General features: G+C 50.5%; 1 protein-coding gene across 5 annotated transcripts in view; it reads left to right on the top strand.

Moving 5' to 3' along the window:
- The first annotated feature begins 3,216 nt into the window (after positions 1-3,216).
- Positions 3,217-26,237, top strand: part of SH3PXD2B (SH3 and PX domains 2B) — a 69,840-nt gene continuing 46,819 nt past the window's right edge. For all 5 annotated transcript variants that reach the window (XM_084535334.1, XM_084535333.1, XM_084535331.1 and 2 more), the window contains exons 1-2: positions 3,217-3,418; positions 15,879-15,959. In XM_084535334.1, the coding sequence (XP_084391460.1) occupies positions 3,347-3,418; positions 15,879-15,959 (153 nt within the window). In that variant the 5' untranslated portion in view covers positions 3,217-3,346. The remainder of the gene's footprint in view (positions 3,419-15,878; positions 15,960-26,237) is intronic.

Below are 26,237 nucleotides of genomic sequence, written 5' to 3'. Positions count from 1 at the left end.
AGTCTCATACCTTTCCATGTGGGGATCTTGGGAACTGGATTTATCAGCAAGGGGATGCCAGAAGGTTTTGTGCCCCTCCTGAGAAAGGGGAGGTGAGAGCAAAGCTTCCTCAGACAAAGCCTGACCGTGTCCCTGTGGGCTGCTTCAAGCCACTTCAAACTCGAGGTCTCCTTCCCAGGGGCACTGTGTGATGTTTCACCCTCTTGTGGGTTCGCACCAGTGGCTGAAGGACCAGGATTAAAAGGCAAGGGGTCACTGATGAAGGTGCCTGGCAGTATGGTCAGCGCACTGCAGTGCCAGGGGATGGGCTCACAGAGGGCAGAGGAGGGAACAGGCATTGTGCCTGTAAAAATAGGCAGAATTTTCCCAATTTTCTACCTTTCCAAAGCCACCACCTGCCTCCATGCTAACATGACATTCTGGGGCTGGCATCTCCCAGGTTTGTGGCCAGCAGGATATTACAGCAGGGACAAAGTTCCTTTTTGGAGCCATCTCACCGACTTCCCTGCTTGGTCTCACTGCTTCTGCTTCTGGTCCTTACTTTGGCATGCTGTGCAGGTACGGGTGATGGGTGCACAGCAGGCAGTGGCAGTCCTACCCTGTCCCTCTGCGCTGCAGCTGTCCCTGCTCCTAAAACTAGGCCAAACCAATCTCGCAAGAAACACAGTTTAGCATCTTCATGGATGCTACACCTATAGGTAAAAACACTCTGAATACTTTTTATCATGTTCTCTATTTGCTCTTTCCATTTTTTTTTCTATTAATTTTTACTTTTTTTTTTTTTTTTGCTAACTGGCCTTTTTCCTGATGAGGAAAGCAGCAGAAACTGAGAACTTGCTGCATGTGTGGTTTTATACCAGTGTTTACATTCACTGACGTTCCTGGGCATGCACAGACTGGCCCTAGGTTCATGATCATGAGTCCGAGGTGTCTAGATGACTCTGTGTTAATGTACAGATGGATTGGGCAGCAAAACGATCAGCCTGGCTATGTTGTTTTCAGAGCACAGGGAGTGTAGGGTCAGCCTGTGCACTCTGTAAAACCAAATTACCAGAATGCATGAGAGCAGCTGTGCATACAGATGACCAGCAGCCCAAGCACCTTCTCTGCAGATGCCCAGCATCCAGCAGTCACTGCTAAACAGAACAAACCTGCACCTGAAGCAGGAGGGATGGCAGCTGTAGCATTTGTAACTCAATTGTCTCACTCAATTCCCATCACCTTGCAGTTTAACATCCATTGCATTGTTTAGCAGGTTTCTGTGCCTTTTTTTTTTTTTTTTTTTTTTTTTTTTTTTTTTCCATGTCCTTTCAACTCCTGCTGTTTCCTGGTGATTACCTTGCCCAGCCTTTCAATCCTGAGCTCTTCAGCTAACATCCTCCTCCACCTGGCTCAGCTGCAATGCCCCCAGCTGCTCCATTTCTCTTTTAAGCACACAAAGACCAGTAATTGTTTAATTCCTCTCTTACTCCCACTTTCTCCAGTGTTCCTCATTTCCTCACTATTAGTTTCTTCTCTTACAGACATTATACACAGGGGCTTTCAATGATTTTCTGGTCACCTTTTGGATTATTTATTTGCCCATCTAGCAGGGCTTTAAACCCAGTACAACTCTAGCTGCTTGTGCCTGTAGAACACCACCCAAGTGATGGAAAGCTGCAGTTTTGCCACATTTTGTCTGCCCCAGTGCTTCCCCCAGGCTTTGACTCTTAAATAGCACTCAGGGAGGGGAGCAATGTACAACTGATCCTCATGTACCCCATGGTGGCAGTCGGGCATGCCAGCAGGTGCCAGTGGTGTAGTTTCCCCTTCACATAGCCTAGCATCCTTTTTGCAACCACCTCCTCCACAGGGGCACAGAGGTCTTGTGCTCAGCAGAGGGGAAAGAAGATGAAAATGAGAGCTTTGGGAGGGCAAGGGGGGTGATAAATCCCTGGCAACCTGCCTGCACCTCCCTGATTCTCCATGGTGGGGTTAGCAAAGTTAACAGCATTAAAAAAAAAAAGGAGCCACATTTAAGGAGCTGCCAAGGAGTGAGATGAGTTGTTTATGATTAAATTAAATTCATATGAAAGCTAATGACCTGCCAGCATGAGTCTTGGGTAACTTTATAATGTAATTAAAAGCCCAACAGGGAGGAGAGCTGTGGTTATGCCACGTGTTGAGAAGCTGCCGGGAAGAAGCAGGCCGAGGGTGGTGCTGGTGCAGAGAAGCACCAGGTCACTGCTTTGTCCTCTCCACTGCTCCAAGGGCACGGCCCGATGGAGTGGGCTGCTGGGGACAAGTGGGGTGCGGTGGCTCAGCTCCCAGCTTTAAAGGGTACGGAGGCAGTCCTGGGTAAGGCCGTTCTGGTGACCCCATCATACCCACAGCCAACACAAAGCCTCTATTTTCTACTCAATTCATTCCCCAAATGCCTTAGGGTTGATGCTGTTGGAAACCACGTCAGCAAAGCCTTGGGGGCAGTTGTTATGGGACAAGAGCAGGGTCAAGGACCAAACCCTGGGTGTGGAGCCCACACACAGGTCCCCCATGTCAGGCAGGAGGCATCATCCTGGACCCTCTTCTACTCCCTACAGCTCCCTACAAAGGCAAATAGTTGCAGATGAGGCAAGCTGTGCCCCAAGAAGCCGTGCCCTCCTGGAGAAACAGCCGAGCTGCCCCTGACCAGCACTGAACTGTCTTGTGCTTTGGCATCACCTCGGGATGCTGTTTTTCAAAAGGGCAGAAGGGGAAAGCAAGAGGGCAGCCGCAGAGGACTTGTGCTGCCTCACTCTGCTTTTTCCACGCATGTTATTTGGAAAAGCACCACTCGTGGGCTGCCACTTCCCAGCACTGGACACGGGGAGCTGTTGAGCTGCAGGTCGCTGCCCTTGGCGACTTACAGCGAAAAGCCCGGAGCGGCCGATGCCACCGCATCCCTGCGCGTCTCCCGTGCCACATCCACGCCAGCTTTTTCCTTTATTTATTTTTTTTTCCCGTGATTTGGGGGCAGAGAACGGCGTGGGGCGAGCAGGCAGAAGCCGGCCGGGTGCCCCCCGCGCCGGCTGCGCCCTTAGCGCGGCGGCCACGCGTGGAGGGGACAAACACGCGTGGGGCGGGCGGCCACGCTCGCCCCCTTTAAGCGGGCGTTTGTAGGGCCGCCCCGCCGGCTGGGATAGGTCGGGGCGGGCCGGGGCCGCCTCCCGCCCCCGGCAGCGGGCGGGTGGCTGGGCTCGGCTCGGCTCGGCTCGGCTCGGCACGGCTGCGAGCTCCGGTCCCGGCTGCGTGCGCCCCTGTGTGTGCCTTCCCCCAGCGCCACCGCTCCCCGCCGGGCCCCTGGCGCCGGGCTGCGAGGGGTAGAGGCATGCCCAGGAGGAGCATCGCGGAGGTGAAGGTGCTGGACGTGCAGAAGAGGCGCATCCCCAATAAGCACTATGTGAGTGGCACGGCACGGCTCGGCTCGGCTCGGCACGGCTCGGGGCGCACCCGGCCCGGCCCTGGGCAAACAAAGGGCGGGCGCTGCCGATCCCCGGGGAGCTCCGGGATGGTGGGAGGAAGAGGAGGAGGAGGAAGAAAAGGAGGAGGAGGAGGAGGAGGGCAGCGCTGCTGGGGTTGTCCCGGTACCGGGACCCGTTCCCCACCCGGGCAAAGTGGGGGGAGAATGTGGGTCGGGATGTGCCAAGGGGTGCTACTGGGGCTGGGGGGGTGCTGGGGCAGCCTGCACCCCTGGAGTCACCCCCGGAAAGTGTCCCTGCCTTGGTGAGGGGCAGCGTTTGCGGGGGGAGTCAGGAACCTGTTGGCTGTGGGGTCCCCGCAGAAGGACCCCCCGGTTCCATCCTCCTGTGCTTGGGATGGTGCTGCTGTCCCCCACCGAGGTGGCTCCGTGCCCGCTGCACCCCTGCTGCCCCGCTGTCCTGGGGAGCACATTCCAGCACACTCCAGGGCATCTTCCCAACAGCTGCGGGGCTGTCTTTTTCTCGATTTTTTTTTTTTTAATTATTATTATTATTATTGTTGTTGTTGTTATTTACACTTTGGTGCGCTTCCAGGCATCCATGGAGACCTTGTGGGTGAATCTTGGCAGCAACTGTAAAACAAAGACCAAAATGTTCTCCCCGCCCCGTTCGCCTTAGACCGGGGTGACCCAGTGACACACTGTTCGTGTTGCATTTGGGTTACAAGGACACGCAGAGTGCCTCATGTCAGCAGAGCCAGGCAGCCTGAGCTCTGTGCAGATCAGGGGTTTGTTTTGGGTCCCCCCCAGCTGGCTTGTGGCGGTCAGCAACAGTCAGAGGAAAGCGAAAGAACAAGCTGGCTGTAGCTGGGATTGAGGAGAGTGTAAACAGGGCCGATATCCTCTCCTTGCACCCAGGGAAGTGCCTTAGCTCTGTGATGTGGTGGCCACCACCCCAACCCCTTATCACCTCTACCTCCTCTCCTGCCTTGTCAGTAGTTTTACCAGTGTCTGCCCGAATCTGGCCCCAGCTCCAGATGTGCCCTTTTCCTGCTCTGTCCACCCCAGACTTACTCACCCTAGCTGGGCTGTGCATCAGGTCCGGAGGAACACATACGTGAGGAGGTTTGATGAGTTGCGTGTGCTTGTGTTTGTCTTGGCAGATCTCTTGCATTGCCCTCAGGTCCCGTAACGGGTGTGCTGGGGTTGCCTGGGGCTGCTCCTCCCTTTTCTCTTCTGGGCCTTTTTGTGCTTTGCAGGGGCTGAGGGCACCTCACAGCCCTTGGACTCCTGCTGTCCCTCCAGATCCGAGGCCCTGCTACAGGGAAATGCAACCCCCAGACTGGGCACCATCCCGTTTGGGCACCATCCGTGCTCGCCCACCGGGGTCCCCACACAGCTCCGCAGCGGGGAGGCGGGTGGAGCTGGGCATAGCACAAATAATCCTATCGGGCTGAGAAATGGGGACAGCAGTGTTTATGAAGACATATCGCTGGGTGGGTGCAGCGGGGTGGCAGCTCCCGCGGCCGAATCCCGAGCGTGCGGAGGAGACGGTGGAGAAGCGCCTGCACAGAGCTCATGACAGTCAGCTGTGCAGCTCGGCTGCTTGGCTGCCCGCTCCCTTCTCAACTGGCGGCTTGAGTCTTCTGCCTCTAACCTTTCCCTGTACTTGTCTTGGACCCAAACTCGGCCGCGTGAGCCAGGGCGGGCTGAGCTCGGGGAGGGGCGGGCAGCGGCCTCCCCGCGGCAGTGCTGGAGTAAACGGGAGCGCTCGCCTTGCTAGAGGGGATCGATAGGAAAGAGGCAGATCCACAAAGCCAGTTAATTACATGGAATCAACCCCCTTTTTTTTTTTTTTTTTCCTCCCCTTCCTCTGCAAAGAGAGGCAGAGGAGGGGCAGCAAATCCCGGCTGAGTCATCTCACTTTAGACTGTATCTGTTGGCAAGCAGCAAAGCGAAGTCAACCGCAAAGTGTGTGCACTAAACCTTTGCTTTGCTTCTGCTCTCCGAGATAAATGTGCTCTCTGCCATCCCTGGAGGCAGCAGGAGCCCTGCGGCTCTTCCTCCCGTTGCCTCTGCTCTGCCCGACCCGTGGCTGACCTGTGACGCTTGGCTCTGGCCTCCGCTCTGCATCCGTGAGGCTTTTCTTTTGTGCTGGACAAAGGTGCGGTTGTGTTGGCTGCATGAGGCCACAGTAGAAAACCGTGAAATTCCAGTTTCCCAGAGAAGTGATAGCAAACCAGTGTTTCAAAGTCCTTGTTTATTCCTCCGGTGGGGTTGGGGTGGAAGAGGCCAGCTCCGTTTGGGCAGGCGGGGTTCACCCATCACCTCGGTAATCGATACGGAGTGTTGTGCAACCAAGACAAAAACTTGTGCTTTTGCAAGCTCTGATTTGAAGCAGGAGACACATTTCCTAAACTGGGGGAGGGGGTGCTTCTGTACTATTTGCCTGTCTTATCAAAAAGTGATCAAATGCCACTTCGGTGCTGGGCAGGAACATTTCTCCCTGGTGCTGTTCTTCATAAGCACAGCTCACCCTCCATCCCTGCCTCAGCCTTTCACCCTCAAATGCCTCCGAGTTTCGCAGCCTTGCGAGAAATGTCACATGTAACAGTTTCCAGGGATAGAGGCTGCACGGGGCCTCTGTGTTTCCATCCTTTCCCAACCCTTCATGGCCCGTTCCCAGCTGGCTGATGCTGCTTTTCTGGCTGGGAGAGGCCAGGGGTTGCTCAGACGGAGGCAGAGCCAGGAGCATCGCTCCCTGATGCAGGGCCCTGCCCTGCACGAGAGTAAGGACCCCATGAGATGCATGCCGATGGGTGGGGGTACCCAAATGCTAGCTTTAATGTGTGCTGTGTCAGGATTTAATGCTGCCCAGTGTTCTGCACCTTGCCGGTCAAATACTATCTGTGCATTTTCCCGGTGGAGGAGAGAGGCAGTGCTGCTGTCTCGCTGCTAGCCTTGTACTCCTGGAAGGTTTTTACTGCTGTAGTGTTGGCATGGGGTGAGGCCAACACGTCTGCCTCCTGTTCTTGTCAAACCAACTCAGATTGTACAAGCAGAAGGGCCAAGAGGGGAAGGATAACCTAGATTCTTGCTCCAAGTGATAGCAGCCTTGAGTTTGCTCTACTAGCTGTGAAACCATTTCTCAGTGTATTGTTGTTGCACCTTCCCTCCTGACCTCCTAACCCCGGCCTTTCAATTGTGCCATTTGTATATTTAAACTTTTTAATTAATATATTAAAATAATATTTTTATGGAAAGGGCTGTTGGAGAAACGATTTTTTGGCAGGTGTGTGTTGTTGGATGCACTGCTCGGACTCTGTCAGGAGAACAACTGAGCTTGGGACCACCAGAGCCCATTATCAGAGCGAAGAAGAAAGACTCCCTCCCATCAGGCAGAGGGTGAGGGTCACCCTGCGGTGACATGTCCCAGGCAATCACATTTCAAGTGATTACAGCTCATGTCCTGGAGGTCTAGTGCTCAGGGACACTGGCAGCGAGGGCTCCAGGCCAGTATTGCAAATTAAATTCATTTGAAAAGACAAAATCCAAACGCAAAGTTTAAAAATAATCATTCTGGGCGACAGAGTAGCAGACTGTCATTTCTATTGTCTGGCCAAGTCTCAAATTCTGATAAATGGGTGTTTATTCAGAAAAGACCCAAAACAAAACCGTAGTTGAAACAGACTAAATTTTCCTTTAAAGGACTTCATGCGGGATCTTTTTATAGCGTTGTGTTTGTTATTCCTAGTAGAAGTCTCAAAAATACAGCTTTTGCTTACTAAATGTAGATCTTAGCTGTTTTCTTGCCCTTAAGGAAGCTTTAGGAGCTTTCTTTGTAATACAGCTGCAGCTTGTGTGTTTTGTTCTGTGTTAATAACCATGCCATTGAACTGCACCTTCATTCCTATGGTTCTGTCCACTAAGAACACTTCCACAACTTGTATAGTTTTAAATGTTTGCTCAACAGCACAGAACAAAATTATATATACGTCTGACAGGGGAAAAAAAAGAGCAGCATGCTGTATGTTTTTTCTAGGTTATTGGGAAATCTGGACTATGCTCTTGCAGGGACTTCCTTTCCCAGCCTCAATGCACGCAAATATCACTTTGAAACAGGAAAATTTAAACAAAGTGTACAGCATACATTTATTTTACAAGCTCAGTTAACAAGATTGCAAACTTTAAACGAGGTGGATATCCATGCATATTTAACTGCCTCATTTGTATCTGCAGCTGCCTTGTAAAAGTAATTAACTGTGGGTGTTGGAATTCGGTGTCTAGGTTATAGAGTCTATAGGTATTTTAAAACAAGTTTGATTAAAACCACATTCAAAAAATTAACGTGTTGTTATTTTTAATTGTGAATTTGTAAAGTGTTACTAGGTATCTTCTCTGCTCCTGTGCCTTATAGTCATGAGACTATTTGTGGTTTAATTCATCATGCAGCCCAACCCTATTGCTTATCTGGAATTGATTATTCAGTATTCAGAGAAGAATGCTCCACTGGCAAGAGAAAGAAGGCTGCTGATCTACAGATTGAGTCGTTCCTCAGTGCCTTATATGTATAGAGCAGGAGATGCCTTCTGAACAACTTATCCCATGGCTTGTGTCAGAGTTGCCCGGTCCTGACGTGGTCCATTGGAAGAGAGATCTGAGGAGACCTGGCACCAAGTCACCATGTACAGCTGCTTTATTTTTTCTGTTGTGATTCACACCGGTTGTTTGGCTTAAAAAGGACGTTGGGGGATGACTCTTCCCCAGTGTGATGCTCTTTGCGGAGGGTGACCGTGCTCCCGGCATGGCTGGAATGTCCTGTGGGGAACCGGAGGAGCTGGGTGCACTGAGACAGAGGAAGCAGAAGGTTAAAATGAATAGAGTGAAATCCATCCAGTGACTGTTAACTAAGCGAGGAGTTAAAGGGGGAAAAGTGAAACTAGACCATATAAAGCAAGGCTGGAACAGTGATGCTGAAGTCTGCTGCTGCAAAGAGTTTCTGAGCATCTGGCCTTTGGCCCTGAGAGTTTGAGGGCTCTTAGCAGCCTCAGCATGGTTTTGCTGCTGTGTCCTGTGGTTCTGCTGCATCTTGTCCTGTTTCCTGTCAGCTGCCTGATGCTCTCCTGCTTGTGGCAGGCCAAAGACTGGGTGTCTGGAGCTGTAGATGGGGTGAAATTTGGATCTGTCCTTGTGTCTGTTGTGCAGTGTTAGAGATCTGATTGTTGATCCTTCCCACTTCTTGCTTCTCAAGAGAGTTGAGGCTTCAGGGAGCACTTTTGGCTTTGTGGGTGAAACCAAGAACCAAATGCAAACTCTCCTTTGTTTTTCTTCCCTATTTGCATTACCTAATGCTGGTGAAAATCTTGAATGTCACAGGTCAGTGGAAGGACCAAATCCTGCTTGGCAAGCATCTGCTGAGGCTCTGCCTGCAGACTGGAAAGCTGGTGCTCGTATGCAGTCTCAGCAGTGAACTTCAGTGTCAGGGCCATTGCGCTGCCTGCTCAGGGGTCTGGTGACCTTGGTCCCTCACAGCTTTGCTTTGGAGGGTATAGCTGTTTTCCGGCCCTTTCACGTAGCAGTGGGAAATAGGAAACAGAAGCATCCATATGTTTGACCTTCAGCATGAGTCAGGGCAAACAAGCCGGTGTGTATGTTTGGTGAGAGGAGCCTGCGCCGTAGTTGAGCAAGGCTTGGTGGGTTTGTCCTTGGGATCCCTGTGACCTGCGTGACCACACACTTGTGCACAGCTTTGCAACAGCAGGACAGGATGGTCTGTTGCTCACGGGAGCTGTAAGGAGGGTACAGTGGAAGGGTTGAGTCAGAGCTGGGGGATGTGGTTGGCTTGTAGTTGAGCAGCTCCTGGGCATGTGGGCTTTGGTTATTTGATGTGATGGTGAGGATGTTCCTGTCCTTGTGCCACCTGCATCCCCGTTACCTCCTCCCTGCAATCTGTCTTGCTGCTTCTTCCCCCTTCCTCTGCTAAACTAGAGAAATGACAGCAGCATCCAAAATGTCCCACATCTGTTGCTTCTCTGTGGCATTCTGAGTGCCATCTGAAACAGCATGGCCCTTCTCCTGGCTTTTCCTGTCCTTAGAGCAGGGCTGGCATGGTCTCCGAGGATGGAGCTGGGGCTTGTTGTCCCTCTTGCTCCAAGTTACGGTGTCGTGCAGCACCAGAGCCCCTGCTCCCCTCGGCAGCCCTGCGCTCCTGCTGCAGAGAAGGTTGATGGAGAAGGGCCAAGCACAGCAGCTCGCCGCCAAGAACTTTCTTTGTTTCCAGCCACCTCCCTCTTTTTTTTTTTTTCTCTTTTCCTCTTACAATTTCCCACTCCCTTTTCTATATTAAACCCTGCTCTGTTTTGGTTCGTTCCCTCAGCTGCTTTGGTTTCTCTGCCCCTTTGAATTTCTCGGTGCTCCTTTCTCGCGGCTGGGGCTGTCGGCTCCCCAGGCTCTTTCATTGTTTCCCTGTGTCTCGGGGTGTGGGAGAGGGCATGTGGAATAAAGAGACTGATGCTTTTTCCCCTCTGCTGGCGAAAGATGCTTTAAATCTGTGGAGTTTTCCACAGAGAGGTTTATTGTACATAGTCTCTCTGGGCCCAGGACCACACAGACTCAAACCCATTTGAAACAGCTCTGCAGACAGCTCTGTCTGCTGGAGGCTGTTATGTCTGACTGTGCCCTTGGAGCTCTGCTGAACCTTTGTGGACACACACTGATGCTTGTCAGTGACGGGTGGGCAGCAATGGGTGTTCTTGGACCCCTGTGGAAGTGCCTTTGTAGGTGACAGCAACAGTGCTTTCTCATCTGCTGCTCTTCGTGTACATCTGGCTGGCATTGAACCTGGAGAGCCTTGGAGTAAGCAGGGGAGCCAGCAGGATGCTGCCCCAGATCCCTCAGTGGCTGAGACTCCAGCTTCACACCCTGCCTGCTGCCAGAGAGGGCTTTCTCCTGCCACGTGAGCAGGAGGAGAATCCCTTGCAGTCGTGTTCCCTCTTCTCACACACTCCTGCCTTCCCTGTGGGCATGGGGTTGTTTCAGAGACAGAGCTCAGCAGGGGCTGTTGCCAGCCAGCCTGTGGCAGTGTGCTGGGGGGGCCTGCAGAAAGGATTTTGGCTGGCAGTGCTGTGTGGGTGTGGGTGCGCTGCCCTTGGGCTCAAGCTGATGTGGCAGCATGGGGCTGAGCTGCGTTGGGTGGGCTTGCAGCCTCCTTGGGGACTGGGGTGCCCTCAGAGAGCTCACAGCGCCTGCCCTCTCCCCGAAGCAGTACGTGTACCCCCACAGCCGGGATGTTTTCCAAGTCTCGTTGGAGAAGCTGTGGGAGGAGGGAGGCTGCAGCCGCAGCTCTGGGCTTTCCTGCAGCTGCGGTCTGCCTTCTTCCCCACATTCGAGCAGTCCAGGCGGATTCCTGGTTGTGCTCTGTGCATGTCCTTAGTGTGTTTACGTAGGGAGTCCAGACGTGATTATTCTAGAAGGTCATATGGCCTTGTGTTTCAAGAATGGGGAACTATTTTTATTTTTTTGTATCTGTTCTTAATCTCATTGCTTCAAGTCAGCCCATTGAACCATCCATGCTCTGTAGCCATGATTTTATGTGACAACATGCCTCCTGAGAAGCGTAAAACTGAGGGCCTGTGAAAGCCTTTAGAGTCCTCAGCCACTTTTTGCTGTGGAAGTCACCAGAAGCCGCTGTTATCTGCAGCACTGAGGCTCTTATCAGTCTCAGGAAGAGCACTGCTAGGTCTGGCAGCTCCCAGGGCTCAGGCATGCTGCCCCATTTATTTAAAAGGAGAAAAAAATAAAAATCTCTGGGTTGCCTTTCAGATAATTTGCAGCGGCTTCTCCTCCCCTTTCTCCTAGTTCCCAGCCATTGGGCCTCTGACTGCTGTGGGTTTGCACATGAGCTCTCTTGCATGGCCTCTCCAGGCAGTGCCCAGCATCTGGGCTCCACTTGGTGCCTGCCATGCTGGCTCTTATGGCCCTCCTTCCTGGAGGGATGTCCCAGCCCACTCCCTGGGGAGCACAGGTCTCCCTCGTGGAGCCAGGGAAGCATTCTCCAGCTGCCAGCACGTTTCCCCCGCGGTTGCCAGAGCCCTTGCTGCCACGATGGCTGACTGGCAGCTTTTGTTGACAGCTCTGTTACGGTTGGCCAGGTGCCATTTGCATTGCTTTTAGCAACCTGTCACTTCTGACAGTTCCAGTACGAAGGGTTTCAGTCCCACTTTCCACTGGCTCGGTCTCCCTCTGAACTGTGTCTCCAGGAACGCTGGAGCAGCGGGAGGGCTGCACGGCACACCAAGCCATAGGAGAGACAGCAGGGACCAAGCTGGTGAATAAAGATGATGGACTGGGAAAGCTACATTTTTATTTTTTATTTTTAAATTTTCCACCTTTATATTCCCGTTTAGGGTACTTGGTTTCGAACATGACCAAGGAGAATCTTGCAAGATTGGAGGCCTGATGGTAAACTCCTTGATCAGTAATTTTTAAACAGTTGGTATACGGCCAATTGCTTGTAATGTAGAGCTTTGCAGGAAGTCTAGGGAGCCAAAACACTGCTGCGTCTGTCAGAGTTCAGCCTTCCGCATCTGTTGGTTTCCATTTTCTGTGAAGGATTTGTTCCACTCCATCCCTCCAAGGGACGGGAGCACATGGTGTTCTTTGCATTACTGTGAAGTGTTCCTCCCACCAGCACTGAACAAGCCCCACCTGCACCTCTAACGTGTCCTGGTGGCCTCTGGTCTCCACACCACCCACAGGGAGCCCCGTGGAGGCACAGGGGAGACCTTGTTCCCTTGTTTTGGTGGTGGCCACCTGTGATGGCATCTCCTGGTAGAGTGCTCCCCCTGCCCTGAAGCTCAGGCTTGTGGGGAAGGCCTCGTGCTCAGGTTTTCCAGGATGTGACACGTGAGTAACACCAAAAACTTTGTACCCCTCCTCTGTACTGTGCACTAGCAGGACAAACAGTGTGAATTGCATTTCAGCAATTTCGGAAGCAGGGGCGTGAGTTTCAGCTGTGCTGTCATGACCTATGGCAGCAGTTGAGCTGGAGAGGTTTCAGTCCTGGTTATTACTGCCTGTCCCAAAGCTCACTGTAGCCTAGGGTGCCTTCAGCCATCGAGCCTGGTTTGATGTGATGGACATGTGGCAGCGTGGTTTGGAGCAGGGCAAGGGGTGGGGGCCCTCAGTGTGAGGAGAGTGAGGTTTCCTTTCCGGAGGGAGGGCAGCCATCGGTTTTCACAGAGTCAGCTAGATCCCCTCCACCATGCAGAAACCACCGCTGGCCCGGGCAGGCCTGTAAATATTTAGATAGCTTCGCCTGTTGGTTTTGGCCATGGGCCCGGCCCACGTGATGGGGCTGCAGCCCCCTCCTGGACCTGGCCGCCTGCTGCCTCCTTGCCATCTGCTGGGCCCTCCCCACCCCTCCAGGAGCTGTGGGGCCTGGGCTGTGGCTCCCCCCTTCCAGCAGTGCTCGCTTGAAGCTGGAGAAAGCCCGTGAAATAAGTTTCCATGTGCCCTCACCCACACAGCCAGGCTTGGATAAAGCCCCTCCTCGGAGCAGCCTCTGCAGGAGCAAGCTGCTTGGTGCGGTCCCTGTGATTACCAGGGTGAAACCGAGTTTGCTGGGGCTGTGAAAACATCATAGAGTGGCCAACTGTACTATTTATCCCTTTCAAAATCTGCAGCTTCCTTGTTAATTAATGAACACCTGAGTTTTGCTTTCTGGCATCTCTTTTTTCATCCCTCAGGGGGGAATTATCAAAGAGCTGTGGCATTTTTGGCCTAGAGTACCTTAGTGGGATGGGGCCACTGGAGTCAAGGATGAGGGATGCTCACAAGTAGAGAGGGAATCAGCTTCATGAAGACAGTATTTTTATGGCTGTTGAGGATCTCCCTGTTCTGCAGGGTTTCCTATCTCTTCAGTTTTTTCACAGATAGATGAGGAGATATACCCAGAGACCTGTCGGCTATTTAAATGGGATGAGCACGAAACCATTATCCTGACCCCAGGGAGATCTGCCTTCCAGCAATACAGGAGTGAGCTCATCAGCTGGGAGGTCTCCTTCCCTCAGTTACAAAGGCTATAATAAAGCATAGTGTGCCCTCAAATCTCATGGCTTTATTACCCTTCAGAGCGCTGGATTCATTCTGGCTTGAGCAAATCCACATCCTGATTAAAATCCCAGTCTAATAAACTGTTGACTCCAAATAAAGGCAGAATAGGAATAAACAATGAAGAAAAGTTGGCTCTTCCTCCTGCCCCAGTGGAAGGCGTTCTCTAGGCAGGCAGCCAGCAGTGATATAACCCCATGAAGTGCTGCGGACTGGTAAGAAAGCTGGGATATCAGCTGAGCTTCCAACCAAAATGAGCTCATGCTGGCCTGCCCGCAAGTCCTGGGGTGAGGGTAAAGGCAGCTTGGATGCTTGCTTAGCATGAAGTTAACGCTTGGCTTGCTGATGGTATGATCCATGAAGTGTAAGCAGTAGGTGCAAGCCTCGAGTTCAGCTGGGCTGGGTGACTTCTTTGTGTAATGAAGTGGTGGTACCTATACAGATGCTCTCAGGAATTTGAGGCCACGTCATGCAACTCAACCTGTTCTCGTTGCAAACTGAGGTCAGCCAAGTTGTCTCTTACCTGTTGAGGTCTAGGAGCATGTACTTAAACAGGTATTGGCCTGATCCACTTGAAAACACTTGTCAAGCCATGTTTGGTGGTAACTAAGTGTGTTGTCAGGGCACCTCTTGTAACATATCATTGTATATCCAGATACTCACAGCTGCTGCAAATGCTGTACTGCAGGAGTCCTCTGTCTTCCTTGAGTTAGGGTACAGAAAGTGCAGGTCCTTCAGTTCAAAAAAAATATTTTGTGAGTGAAAGGAGAGGATTGTGGTTAGCTGAATAAGGCCCAGGAGGTGAAGCCGGGTGATTCTGAATTTGCCTGGGAGAAGGTGGTGGTGGTGGTTCCCAGCCATCTCACTGCGAGGCAGGAAAAGCAGCAGCAGCTGTGTTTGAGCTGAGCATCTGGCTTAAGACAAGTGGTCATTGAACTGCTGGCTTGAAACTGCTGAATTTCTTTATTTTAGCAGTGAGCACGTGCTTCATCTCACTGTCTCCTTTTCCATCATAGTTAGTAAGGGGTTGCAGTGGGAAGAGATTATGGTTCCTTAGGAGTCCCCTCACCTTGGTAGCTCGTGCAGCATCAGCCCTTTGGGAAGCAGAATGGTCTTTCAATAAGAGCTTTACTACAGTATTCAAGTAGGTTTGGTTAGCTCAAACAGTTTGCTGTTGTGCTAGCCATTTAAGTCTCCTGGTATTTGAGTTTGGATATTGGGCTGGGATGTTGGTCTTGTTCCAGCATCTGGAAAAATGTGTCTCTGTGGGAAACGTTGTGAAACTGTTAAGGGACTGGGTTTTAAATACCAGAACATCACCATCCTAAAGGCCTTCACTCTTCGTTGTGTTAGACTGAAGTCTCTACCGGGTCTGTTCACCTGGTCTTCTGAATAGTTTGTTCCTGCCTCAGTGGGTTAATGCTGGAATTTCTGGTGGAAATATGTGGAAAATGATAGAAGAAAAATTAACATACATATCCTCGTTCTGCTTACCCAATCTGCTATCAATTAGCAAAGGATGAGGTTTGCAACACTTGAGAGTTATGCTGGCATCTCATCAAGGGTCATCTCTGGTTTCTGTGAACAACAAGCAAGGACATTAAATAAGTAATTTCCCAATTCTGTTATTTGCTTGTTGTCTTTCATGGAAGAATAATAAAGCTGGGGTATTTTCTTCCTTTTTTTTTTTTTTTTTTTATTCCCCTTCTCATTCATCAGCAGTAAAAGCCTGGCCACATGATCTGTGAATAACCTACAAATGCTAGGATTAGTTGTGTAGCATTTTATGTAACAGGAGGGCAACCTGCACCTCAGCAAGCCTCAGAAAACAAAACCTTAAGGTGACAGCAAAGCTGCTTGTGGAAAACAGAGTTTTGAATGGCACAAGGTTTGAGTTCTCCTTGCAAGCCCCATTCTGGGGTGCAGACTGGCCTTGGGGAGTGCATAGCAGGTTTGAGATCAGGGGCTCAAACAACACTGCAGCCATAGGTGGGATCACCAGGGCATTGTTATTAACTCCTCACATGTCCGTCTGGAGAGGCTAACTATATGTTTACATAGAAGCACCTTTTCACATTTGTTGTATACCTGTAGTTAGCAATAGGGTGCTGTCTCAATTCATGATTATGAATAAGCGTTTTGTAGACAGCTAAGTTGTAGCATGGAGCTTAATAATTCATGCTTATTTTCTAGTATTGCTGAAACTACTTTAAGTGCTGCTTGAAGTGTTCTGTGCAGCTCCCTGGTTGATGCCCAGCTGTTTAGCAGCCATTGGATTGTGCCGTGGGTTGTTCTGTCACTCATACCTGATTTCTTCTTCTGTTCCCTACAGGTGTACATTATCAAAGTCACCTGGTCCAATGGGTCCACAGAAGTCATCTACCGACGGTACAGCAAGTTCTTTGACCTGCAGGTAAGCATTTCTCCAGTTCTTAGGTTTTGGACTTCAGAGGATTGAAAGACATGGTAAATTGCAAAGAATGGTTTATGTTTTATGCTAGGGGCAAGCATTCCTTTTGTAATGTACCAGAAAATGTTTAGATTTGAGGAAACTTAAGTGCAGTGCTGGACATCCTTGAAAAAGCAAGAACAAAGCATCCTCAAAAGCTGCACTCGTAGCTCCGGTGCCTCTCATGACTCAGCATGGACACCCTGGGGCTTCTGCATGTCCCAGTCTTAGTTTCATCTCTCGCTCCCTGGGCTACAGGGGGGACGTAGGTATGTTTGAATTCCCACAGCTGGAATTTGTGCAGGTGGTGGTGAGTCGTTTTTTATTGTGTGTGTGTTACAGTTTGCCCCAAATTCCACTCCTGTGGAGCTAATCCCATGCCTTTCCCAACTGCTGGCACACCAAAGTTGCTGAGAAGCACCAGTTCCCATGGCCCCTGGGCCGCAGGTTGGCATTTCAGGGAGCAAGCGATCGGGATCTGCCATTACCTAGTGAGGTGCACTGCTTTAGCAATTACCTCTTGGTGTGGGGTAGAGGAGGCAGCTGGGAGGAAGATGAAGGAAGAATGGAGGGAGGAGGCTGGAAAGGCAATTGGGACAGGCTGGGCTGCAGCAAACCGGAGCCGGTGTTCTGGGCGAGCAGGCAAAGGGTGTTTTCCACCCCCTCCTTGTACTGTGGAGATGAGCCAAGGGGTCTGGCTGAGCTTTATGAGCCAAAACGCAAACTGAGCTGCTGGAACAGGCTCTGTACAGATGAGAAAGGAAAATGCACGAAGTGATCTATGGACCTGCCAGAAAACTCGCTGGCACATCCCTCCTGGCCCGCGTGTGGGATGGGGAGAGGAGCTGGGCACCCTCCAGCACCCTGCTCATGTGAAGCTGTGTGCAGCCTCATGCTTTGTCTCAATGGGTGCTGTGCTTGCCCAGGAATGAGGATGCCTCCCTGTAAACGGCTGGGGATTGGATGCATCCCGACACAAATAGGCTTCTAAAATTACAGCACATCTGGGCCCGCGTAGCAAAGTAAGCCCAGGGGAAGCCAGATGGCTTTAGCAGGTCCAGCTGGTCAGTTTGCTTCGGGTCGACTTGAAAAGCCTTTGTCAGCGTGGGTGTGCAGGTGGGTTCGGGGGAGACATGCCCTGTGCCCTGCCCGACAAGGCACCTTCTGCAGAGCCCTGGACGTGAGGATGTCTGTGTTTTGAGCCCTTTTGAGAGCCCAGCTCCATTCAGGACCTCAGCAGCCCTCCCCCTGACCCACAGCATCGTGCCGGGGCAAGGCAAGGTGGGCAGCACAGCGTGGGCCCTGCTGGAGCAGGCAGGGGTTAAGCAGTGAGCAGCTGCTTGTGTAACCAAGGAAATATGAAAGTAAATAAACAGGGAACAGCTGTTGGGCTGCCGCCAGGGCTGGAAGGAAATGGAACTCAGCTCTTCCTTCTCCGCAGCATCTCATCTTCTTCGCTGGTGCTCCAAGGTTGGAGCCAAGCTTAGGACATTTGCTGCAAGAGGGGCAAACAAGGTGGTGTGTGTCTGCCAAAGCAGTGCCTCCCTCCAGCTGTGGAGGGCTGTGTCCTTGTCGTTGTGTGGCCTGCCTTGCTGCTCATGGGGAAAGAAACACAAGGATGTTGTGACTGTCCATCCTCTCTTCTTCCCCTTGCGTCTTGGCTTGAGCTCTACGTGCTCCTAGATGGAAGTCGTCATCACCAGAGGCTGCATGGGGACAGACACCCAATCTGGCTGTGCTGCAAGCACAAGTCTACAAAATGCCCTGGGGCACCTCTGGAGGAAGGGTTGCTTTACAGTATCGTGGTACAGATGCAAAAGTTCAAACCAAGCACATCCCCCTTCCCTGCTCCCCTCAGCATTTTCTTGAAGAAGAAAAAAAAAAATAACCACTCCTTTTTGGCTCTGTTGAAAGAATGAATGAAATTGTGGTTTTTGCCTTCCTTCCCTGTTATCGCACATGCTTCCTGGTGTCCTTATTTTAAACTTGTGGTGCAGTACAGTGGAAATTGGATTGAAAGGAGAGGAGTGAAACAGATCCTCTTAGCAAAGTGGAAAAAAATGCTCTAGGTAGGCTTGGTAGCAGTGACTGTTGCAGTTGCTGGAGGCCTTTATTATATGACTGTTTTATGATTCTATGCCAATTTTAGCTCTTTAGGCAGAAATTTTCCATGCTGGAAATTATTCACGCTGCTGGCTATTAAAAAAAAAAAAAAAAAAAAAGTAATTGGCTAAAAGGTTTCGGCTGCTTCTGAAAACATAGTAAGAGGGGAAAAATAGTTTTCATGTGTCCAATTCTGATGATCTTTTTGATGCATTAGAGGAAGGATTGGAAACTGGAGCCACAGGTGATCCCTGTGTCAAGAAACTGTCTTTTGGATTATCCAGTGAAAATCCATCCAGACTTGCTCATACTCACAGCTCTGAGCAATCTCAGTGCATGCATGTTTGGGGAGAGATATTTGTTAATTTGATATCTGTGTGCCCAGCGATTCTGGCTGCACTTTGCGCACTCCTGCCAGAAGCTGAGCGGGATTTTGTTTTTTCAACAGCAGCTCTGGCCACGTTTGGGTGAAGGTTGGTGCACCCTCCTCTGCTGTCAATGAGCCTCCTGCTAAGCCCAGGCAGCGGGACGAAGAAGGCGTTTGATCCAAGCAGGAGAGGGGAGATGATGTTCTTGGGGGGTCAGTGAGGGCAGTGGGACCAGAAGGTTAAGTGATGCTGGTGTTTCAGAGCAGTCCCAGCACAGTTGTGTGAGTGGCTGGGGATTTTCTCCTGGTATTCCCCAGTGGGGTTGCAGCTGAATCGTTTGTCACCTTCCATTGTGGCCAAACAATTATTTTAGGAGGCGGGCCAAGTCAAACACACGCACTCCTACTACTGACAGCCTCGCTGGCTGTCCTGCTCCCACTGCGGTCAGAGGGCAAAGGGGCCATTTGGGGTCCTTCCCTCCCCAGCTACACTGGAACAGTGCTTGAAACACGAACTGCCAGATCAGCTGAACTGGGGTGAAGCCTGCAGTGAACCTGGTGCTGTTCCCTGCCTCTGCACGCAGATGTGCACAGAGTGGCTGCGTCCCCCTTACTGAAATAATGCTCCCTCTGGCCCCAATGTGCTCAACGCCCACTGCTCTGTGCCCCCATCTCTATCGCCTCTCCAGGAGTTGTCTTTCCACCAGAAAAGCACATTGATGGTCAAAAACCACCTTGCTCATCACAGTATTGCCTGCAGTATGTGCTGTTACCACCTCAGGAGCATTCAAGATTTTGTTTGAATACTGTGAACTTCTACAGCTCTTTCCTTTGGCTGTCATCGATACTGCCAGACTGGCTCCTCTGTGCAAAAGTCCTAGTTTGGCACAAATGTGGGTGTATAAATACTGGCCCGTGTTGCAAGAGAAAAGCTATGGTGAAATTCATCCTGAAAATCCCCAAATAATCAGTGTTTTGTTTAAGGCTTTGAGTTCTCTTGTTGGAAGCTGCTAGAGTTTGTAAGCTCCCTGGGGACCCTGGTGCTTTCCTAGCTGTGTATCAAGCATCTTTACTGGCTGGGGCAAGTTACCTTTCTCACAAAGACCCCTCAGTCACTGTCTCCTGCACTGGTTTGTGCAGATGAGAGGAGCCCCTACTTTGTTTGGGCCAAGAGGTGCTGAGCCCTGCAGGAGAGGTCCCGTTTGCCACTTCTGAGGTTTACCAGGTCCATGATGATGGAAAAACTATGGAAATTCAGTGTTACCAGTGTGTGAGGTTGTAGGATAAAAGAAAGAAGCAGCAATGGATTTGCGGTAATAAACGTTAATATCTCACCAGTAAAGATATTAGTTTGCAGCCCTGGTTAATTAGTGCAGTGAGTCACCCCGTGGCCTCGGGCAGTGCTGGGTGCTGCCACCCTCTGCTATTCCCTCTAGAGATAACGGCTGCAGCGGCCTTCCCAAGCACCACCCTGCTTTTCTTTAAGCAGGACAAGACCTATTTCTGCCTAATTACTTGCTTTCCTCCTTTTGGCTGCAGCATAGGCCATCCCTTGGTTTGCACAGGTCAGCTCCCATACAGGGACCAGTGACCAACATTTGTTCTAGAATTTAGCATGTGCCCAGCACGAGGCAGAGGCTGCTTCCTCACCTCACAGCTGTTTGGAAATACAAATGTTGTATTTCATGTGTTGGGAAGTATGCAGGACTTGCTCTGGGGTTATCACGAGAAGGCTTGGCGTACTGTGCCAGGCGATGAAATTGGGAAAGGGAGTGCTTGAATGGGCTAACACCTCCCTCCTCCTATGTGCTGTTCACTGCAGGAGGAAATCAGGGCACTGGGTTAATGCTCCAGAGCATTTTTGCTGCTCTGTGTATGTAGATCTCTATACTAAGCTTCCTACTCCCAGTCCTTGTTTTTCTCCGTATTCTCTGTATTTCTCAGTATTTCTCCACTGCTGTGTGGTGTTTTCCATCACACAGCAATTTACATAATATCAACGTGTGACGGAGAAAAACAAAACAAAAATCAAAACCAACCCCTACAGGAAGTTGCAGTTCTGAAATCTGAACCCCCAGGTAACTAACTGTGTGATTTGTAGTAAATTTGTAACGACAAATACTAAACTCGGTTCTGCACGAGCCTCTTGGCTGGAGGAATAATTTCCTTCATACAGGATTGGGGCTCTTTCATAACTCGTGGCGTGCCAGATGTGAGCTATTGGGAGCAGATGGATGCTGTTCCTAAGAAATAAAGGCAATAAGATTGATGCTCGCAAGGATGCCAGTTGTGTTCTGGACGCTAATTGAGGCTGGCAGGTATGCTGGAAATTTTTTGCTGGCACATAAGCTGATGATCAGATACGTCAAGGGCTGTCTCTGGGAGACAAAGATCAAGGATCGGGATTTTGTGTGCCCCAGAGATGCTCCCAGCACTGCCCACAGGTGAGGAGCCGGCCGTGACTGCAACACTCCTTTGGGTCATGTCAGGCACTGCTTGGGAGGAGTTTAGCAAGCCTTTTGGAAAGCTCCTCTTAAAACCATTGTCTGGAGAGATGGTACTGGTTAGAGATCAGATACTGGCTTGCATTTTATGTGTTTTTTTTTTTTTTTATGGAAACCCCAAAAAAAGAAACATTTTTTCCACACTTTGTAATTATGAGCTCATCAGCCACGGTGGTAGTTGTTTCAAGTCCTCATGTGACCAAGAGCCACGGTTGTCTTGCCATGCCCGTGATGTGTCCTTACACCCAAACTCGACCCTTTAACATCTTTCCTGCTCATCTAGGGCCCTGTGCTGTGCTCTCTGCATATTTTGCCTTTCAGCTGCAGCCACCCTGGCTCTTTTTGGTCCCGTTGAGTTTTGCACTGGGGATAGCAAAACTGATGTCTCTGCAGTCAGGAATGGATCTGATCCATTAGGAAACGAGCTGTGATGGAGGTACCAAGCATTTGACATTTACACCATGGCTTGCCTTCTTGCCACCAAAGCAGGAGTATCTCCTCTGGCAGGCAGCTGCAAGCCCTTAAATTTCAAATTGCAGTACAGGGGTGCACTCCCTGGGCTCAGGTTAACCTGTGATTTTTCTGCTTGCACTCAGTAACTTTTCTCCTAGTCTTCCACCCAGCTGAAGGCTGTAGGAAGAGAGGGTGATGCCATGTGGCTGCTTCTCTGCACAAAGGTTTAATTGTGAGCCCAGGGAAGGAGACGTGACATAGTCTGCAGTAAATGTGCTTGCTGCATGGTTCAGAGACAGACAAAATGAGAATTTTAAGCATACTTAAAAATGGCTCTGGCTTTCTCAACCGCTGTGTGCGCATCGAGTGTGTTTCCCAGTCCTCTGGTCTGTCCATATGTTTAACAAATCCTTCAGGTTCTTAGCTGGAAACTTTCAGCCTTGACCCACCTGGAGCTATGTCATCTTGGAGAGAGTCCTGCATCCCTCAGGCCAACAGCTTTGTGTGTAAGAGGGGAAAAAAAAAAACAAAAAAAAAAAAAAAAAAAAACAAAAAAAAAACACAACTCAGACTGCTGAAGTGGTGCCTACTTTTTATGAGAAAATTGGCAAAAGGCAGTGGTGTGTGCGTGTTGTCTCTACGTGAAAGACAGATGAGCCATTCTGGAGGGGGTTCTTCACCTGCCACGCACGTGCAGCAGCGAGGGAAAGTCAGTATCTGAGTAATTCAGCCCATTTTAAAATAAAAGGTTATGTTAAAATGGGCTCAGAAGACGCTGGCTGGCACACAGAGGAGAATTGTTCTTGTCAGCTTGTTTCAGGCTGCTGGCCTCTTGAAAAATTAAAATGAGCCTGGTGCATTGCTTCCCTGCTGCGAGACATGCTGGCACAGGGTGCGGACCCGACGAGCCCCATGCTGGTCTTCCTCTGCTTCTGCTCCTCTTCCTCCTCCTCCTCCTCCTCCTGCGCTGTGCCGGGGGCTGCGGCTCTCAGCAGGGCAGTGAGTGTTATCTTCATTCTCCAGACGTAGAAAGCCAGGGGCAGGAATGCAAAGCAATTTGTCCCCATCAGCACAAGGTGGAAAACACAGCATACTTTGCCGCTTGTATTTCATGCCTGTCCTGGGCTGGAGGTGGCGTTTCTGACGGCCTCTTTGATGGAGGAAAGGCCCTAAGGCAGCTTGGTCACTCTGCTGCTTAGGAAGATGGATGTCTTTTTGTGTCCAGGGACTGTAAACAGGGCGCTTTTGAGTGCTATTTCATAACAGGGATCTTATTTCAACACTTTGGGAATTTCTTTTTTCCCGGGTTTGTGGAGTTCAGCAAAATTCTGCACATTTGTGTGTGAAATGACTGCACCCAGCCACAAATATAAATCAACAGGATCTCTCCCTTAGACAGCTGGATCATGAAAGACAGGCACTTGCGTGACCAAATACAAGAAAAAACCCACAACTTCCTATGGTGAGGTTCCTGCTACAAAGCACGGGCAAGGCTTTTTCCTTTGTTCCTCTGTGTCCAGACTTTACCGAGAATAACGAGCTTAAGCAACATGCAGAAGCATAGAAAAGGTGAATTTTCGTAATCTAACTTGAGAAAAGAAGAAACACTTTCCATTAAGTAAGGACTACTGCTGTCTCTGTAGAAGAAAGAGCCTGTATTTTTCCAGTACTACATCAAAGATCTTACTCATTCTCTCTCCCTCCATAAAGAATACGTACAGTCCCATGCGCTTCAGCCTGGTTAAAAGCTGGCTCCTTAATCCTTTTCTCTCCAAACGTCTCCCATTTATAGCTTTCCAGCATTTGGCAGCCGGCAGCCAGCACATTCCCGTGCGTGTTAGCGCCAAGGCAGGTCAGTTGAGTTATAATTGGCTCTCGCTGGCACTCTGACTAGCTGCTAAATTCTTTACCTGGCAGCCGAACAGGGCTCTGAGCTGTTGAAAGCCATGCCTGCCCCTGGGACGCTGCAGCCAGTCCTCCCAGAAGGACGGCGTTGGATGAAAGTCTCCAGGACCAGCACACACCTGGGGCAAGCAGGCGTCCTCGGCAGGTTTGATTCTTGTAGCTGAAACCTTCCTCGAGCAGCTTGCTGGTAGCAATTCTGGATGGTTTTTGTTGGGCTCCAAGCTGATGGCCAGCCTTGACCCTTCTACTTTGCTCCTGGATCTGCTGTGGTGTCCCCATGGTGCACCTTCATTCGGCCTTTTTGGCACCCCTGGTAGCCTCTCCCGTGGACATCTGCGATCCGGAGGGGAGCTGTGCTGTGTCACCCCTGCAGGGGGATGCACGGGGTGGTTAAAGCAGCTTGGGCTCCTTGGGACTAAGCTAAGCTCTCCTTCTGGAAATACAGCATGGCTTTGTTTGGTGCAGATCTCAGTAACGCAGTGTTTAGAAGTTGTCTTGTAACATGAGGAGATGACCCACACCCCTCTTTTTGTCTCAGCCCTGGGTTGAAGCTTATCGTTTGATAAGAAAGCACTGACTGATGGTGCTTGGGAGGAACTGAGGGCTGAGAGTAGGTCAGTATGAAGGAGTCAGAAGCACTGAATTTTTTTGTGAAATGGCTAGGAACCATCCACATGGCTAAATGTGTATGATGTAGTACTGACTGTAGCAAGCACCACGCACACAGCGTGGGCATCTAGGAAATGGGAGCATCCGTGCGTCTTTATGGCAAGTGGGAGATGGAAACAAGAACAAGGAGAGGTGAAGAAAAATGGTCTGGGCTTTTCCTGTCCTCGCAGAGGGAGGTGATAAAGGTGAAGGGATGGTGGGTTTTTCATGGTTCTCATTTCTCACTTTTCTGTGCCTTCTGTTCAGTTGCATCAGGTTTTCCCAGGTCTAACGCAGTGCTGGAAATCCTGACCCTGCTCTGGTGGCTGAAAGTGCTTTCAGTAAAGGACCCAGTGCTCTGAGAGTCCCACAGCACAACGAGGTGTGGACCTCTGGTATGATCCCCACGGGGTCCCAGTGGGCCTGGGGAGAAGGGACAGATTTAACTACTTGCTCTCCCTTTCCGGCACTTTTAGCTCCATCCAAGAAGTGATGCTCCTCTCCTTTTATTTCCTTTGCCTTTTTTTTTTTTTCCTTCTCCAGTACGCATTCTGCCCTGAGGCTTGTCTGGCTCCTTGTCCCCATCTTTGGGACCCAGCTCAGACTTTTCCTGGGTGTGCGACACTCATCCTGCCGGAGCTGGGAGCAAAGAGGAAGGCAGGTCTGTGCCAGCCAGGCTGCTCTGCTGGATGGATTAGGAGAGAAGGATGGGTGTGCAGGATCTGCCCTTCCTCTGTGATTCATGCCTTCCAGCTGGCCGGCAGCAGGAAGGGGGGACCTCATTAACCAGAAAGTGGAGAGGGGAAAACATGCCGTGGTGCCAGCGGGTGGATGCTGAAGGGCTCCAGCAGCCTGCACATCCCCTCTGTGGCCGCTCCTCATTTTTCCCTGCCAGCAGCTGGGGCTTGAGGGTACTGCTGTGCATCACGCCCCTTCTGCTCATCTTCCCGTCGTCTGATGTTATCTAGGATTGCGCTGTCGGTGATAAGCTATGTGAAAAATGTTCTCTCGTGAGCTGTCTGCATGAGGAGAGCCAACGTTTTCCCTGTCTGAGTTTCACCTCCCTGATCCTAAAATACTTTCTGCCTTATTGGAACCACATCTTGAGGCCTTGGCAATGGTGGTGAGTCAATGAGCAGTGAACGAATAACAAATGATGGTTGTGGCAGATAGCTGCTAATTTTGTCATAACAGACTTTGGGAAATGCCTCCCTCAAAGAGTAGCTTTGTGACAGAGAGGCGATGCTCCTGAAGGCCAACAGATCCCTGTTAGCAGTGCAGCATCACCTGGAGGTGGAGGAACATTCCTGTGGGCTCAGGGTGGCTCCTGGGGGGCCAGGAATGAGGAAGAGGAAGGTGGAGGTGGGACCCATCCCTGCGTCTTGCTGCAGGCAGAAATCCATTTGTTTCAGCTGTATTGTGCAACTGCGCTCTCAGGTATCTGGACAGCTTGTCTCGGGCACCACAAGGTCACCTGAACTGGTGTCTGGGGGGTTTTCAGCCTCACAGAGCGCAGCTGATATTCTTCTGGGAGTGTTTCTAGGGAAAAATATTGCTGAAAAAGTGAGGGAAATACTACTTTCCATAAAGCTTAGGTTGTGGGTCTGCCTGCCTCATTGAAAAACTGCATCTGCAGAGCGGCTGCTGGTATCAGGCACCACCACTCTCCTGTCCCAGGAAAAACTGGGTGATAGAAACTACCAGCACCCATGCTGGAGACACAAAATCTGGGAGTTCTCACCCAATCTCATCAAACAGAGAGTTGCAATCCTGTATTTTTTAACAGCATGCGTACATGATGAGAATGACTGCTGGAACAGCCCCTGAAGAAGCCTTTGTGTTGGGCTACACAGCGTGCCAAGCAGGCTGAGAAGCCAGGCAGCTCTGCAAAATGATCGCGTTTCCTTGTCCTGCGCTGGGAAGAAAGCTAGTGCCTAAACTTTAGCGAAGAAAGAAACTCAGTTCGGTACATGTAAAACATTTTAAATTTAAAAATTAATAATTACCATCAGTAATTCTTGCTATTAATTATTAATTTTTAAAAAGAACTTTCTTATTGATGAGTCACTTAACATGTAAATTCCTTCTTATCATCGTGGCTAGGTTTTACCATTGAAAATGAAATGTTAATTGAAATGGATCCCCATCTGCTGATCTCTCCTTGTGGCAAGGCAGCATTTTCCAGCTCCTCTCCTCTCCCTCTCTGGCTGCCTCCAGGAAAAAGAAAAGTCCTGCTGGGATGTCCTGGGAAGCTACAACGTT

The sequence above is a fragment of the Aythya ferina genome, assembly GCF_964211825.1.
Source record: "Aythya ferina genome assembly, chromosome: 14".
Taxonomy (NCBI): domain Eukaryota; kingdom Metazoa; phylum Chordata; class Aves; order Anseriformes; family Anatidae; genus Aythya; species Aythya ferina.
Note: the sequence above shows the minus strand (reverse complement) of the source record. Positions and strands in the feature narration are given on the sequence as shown.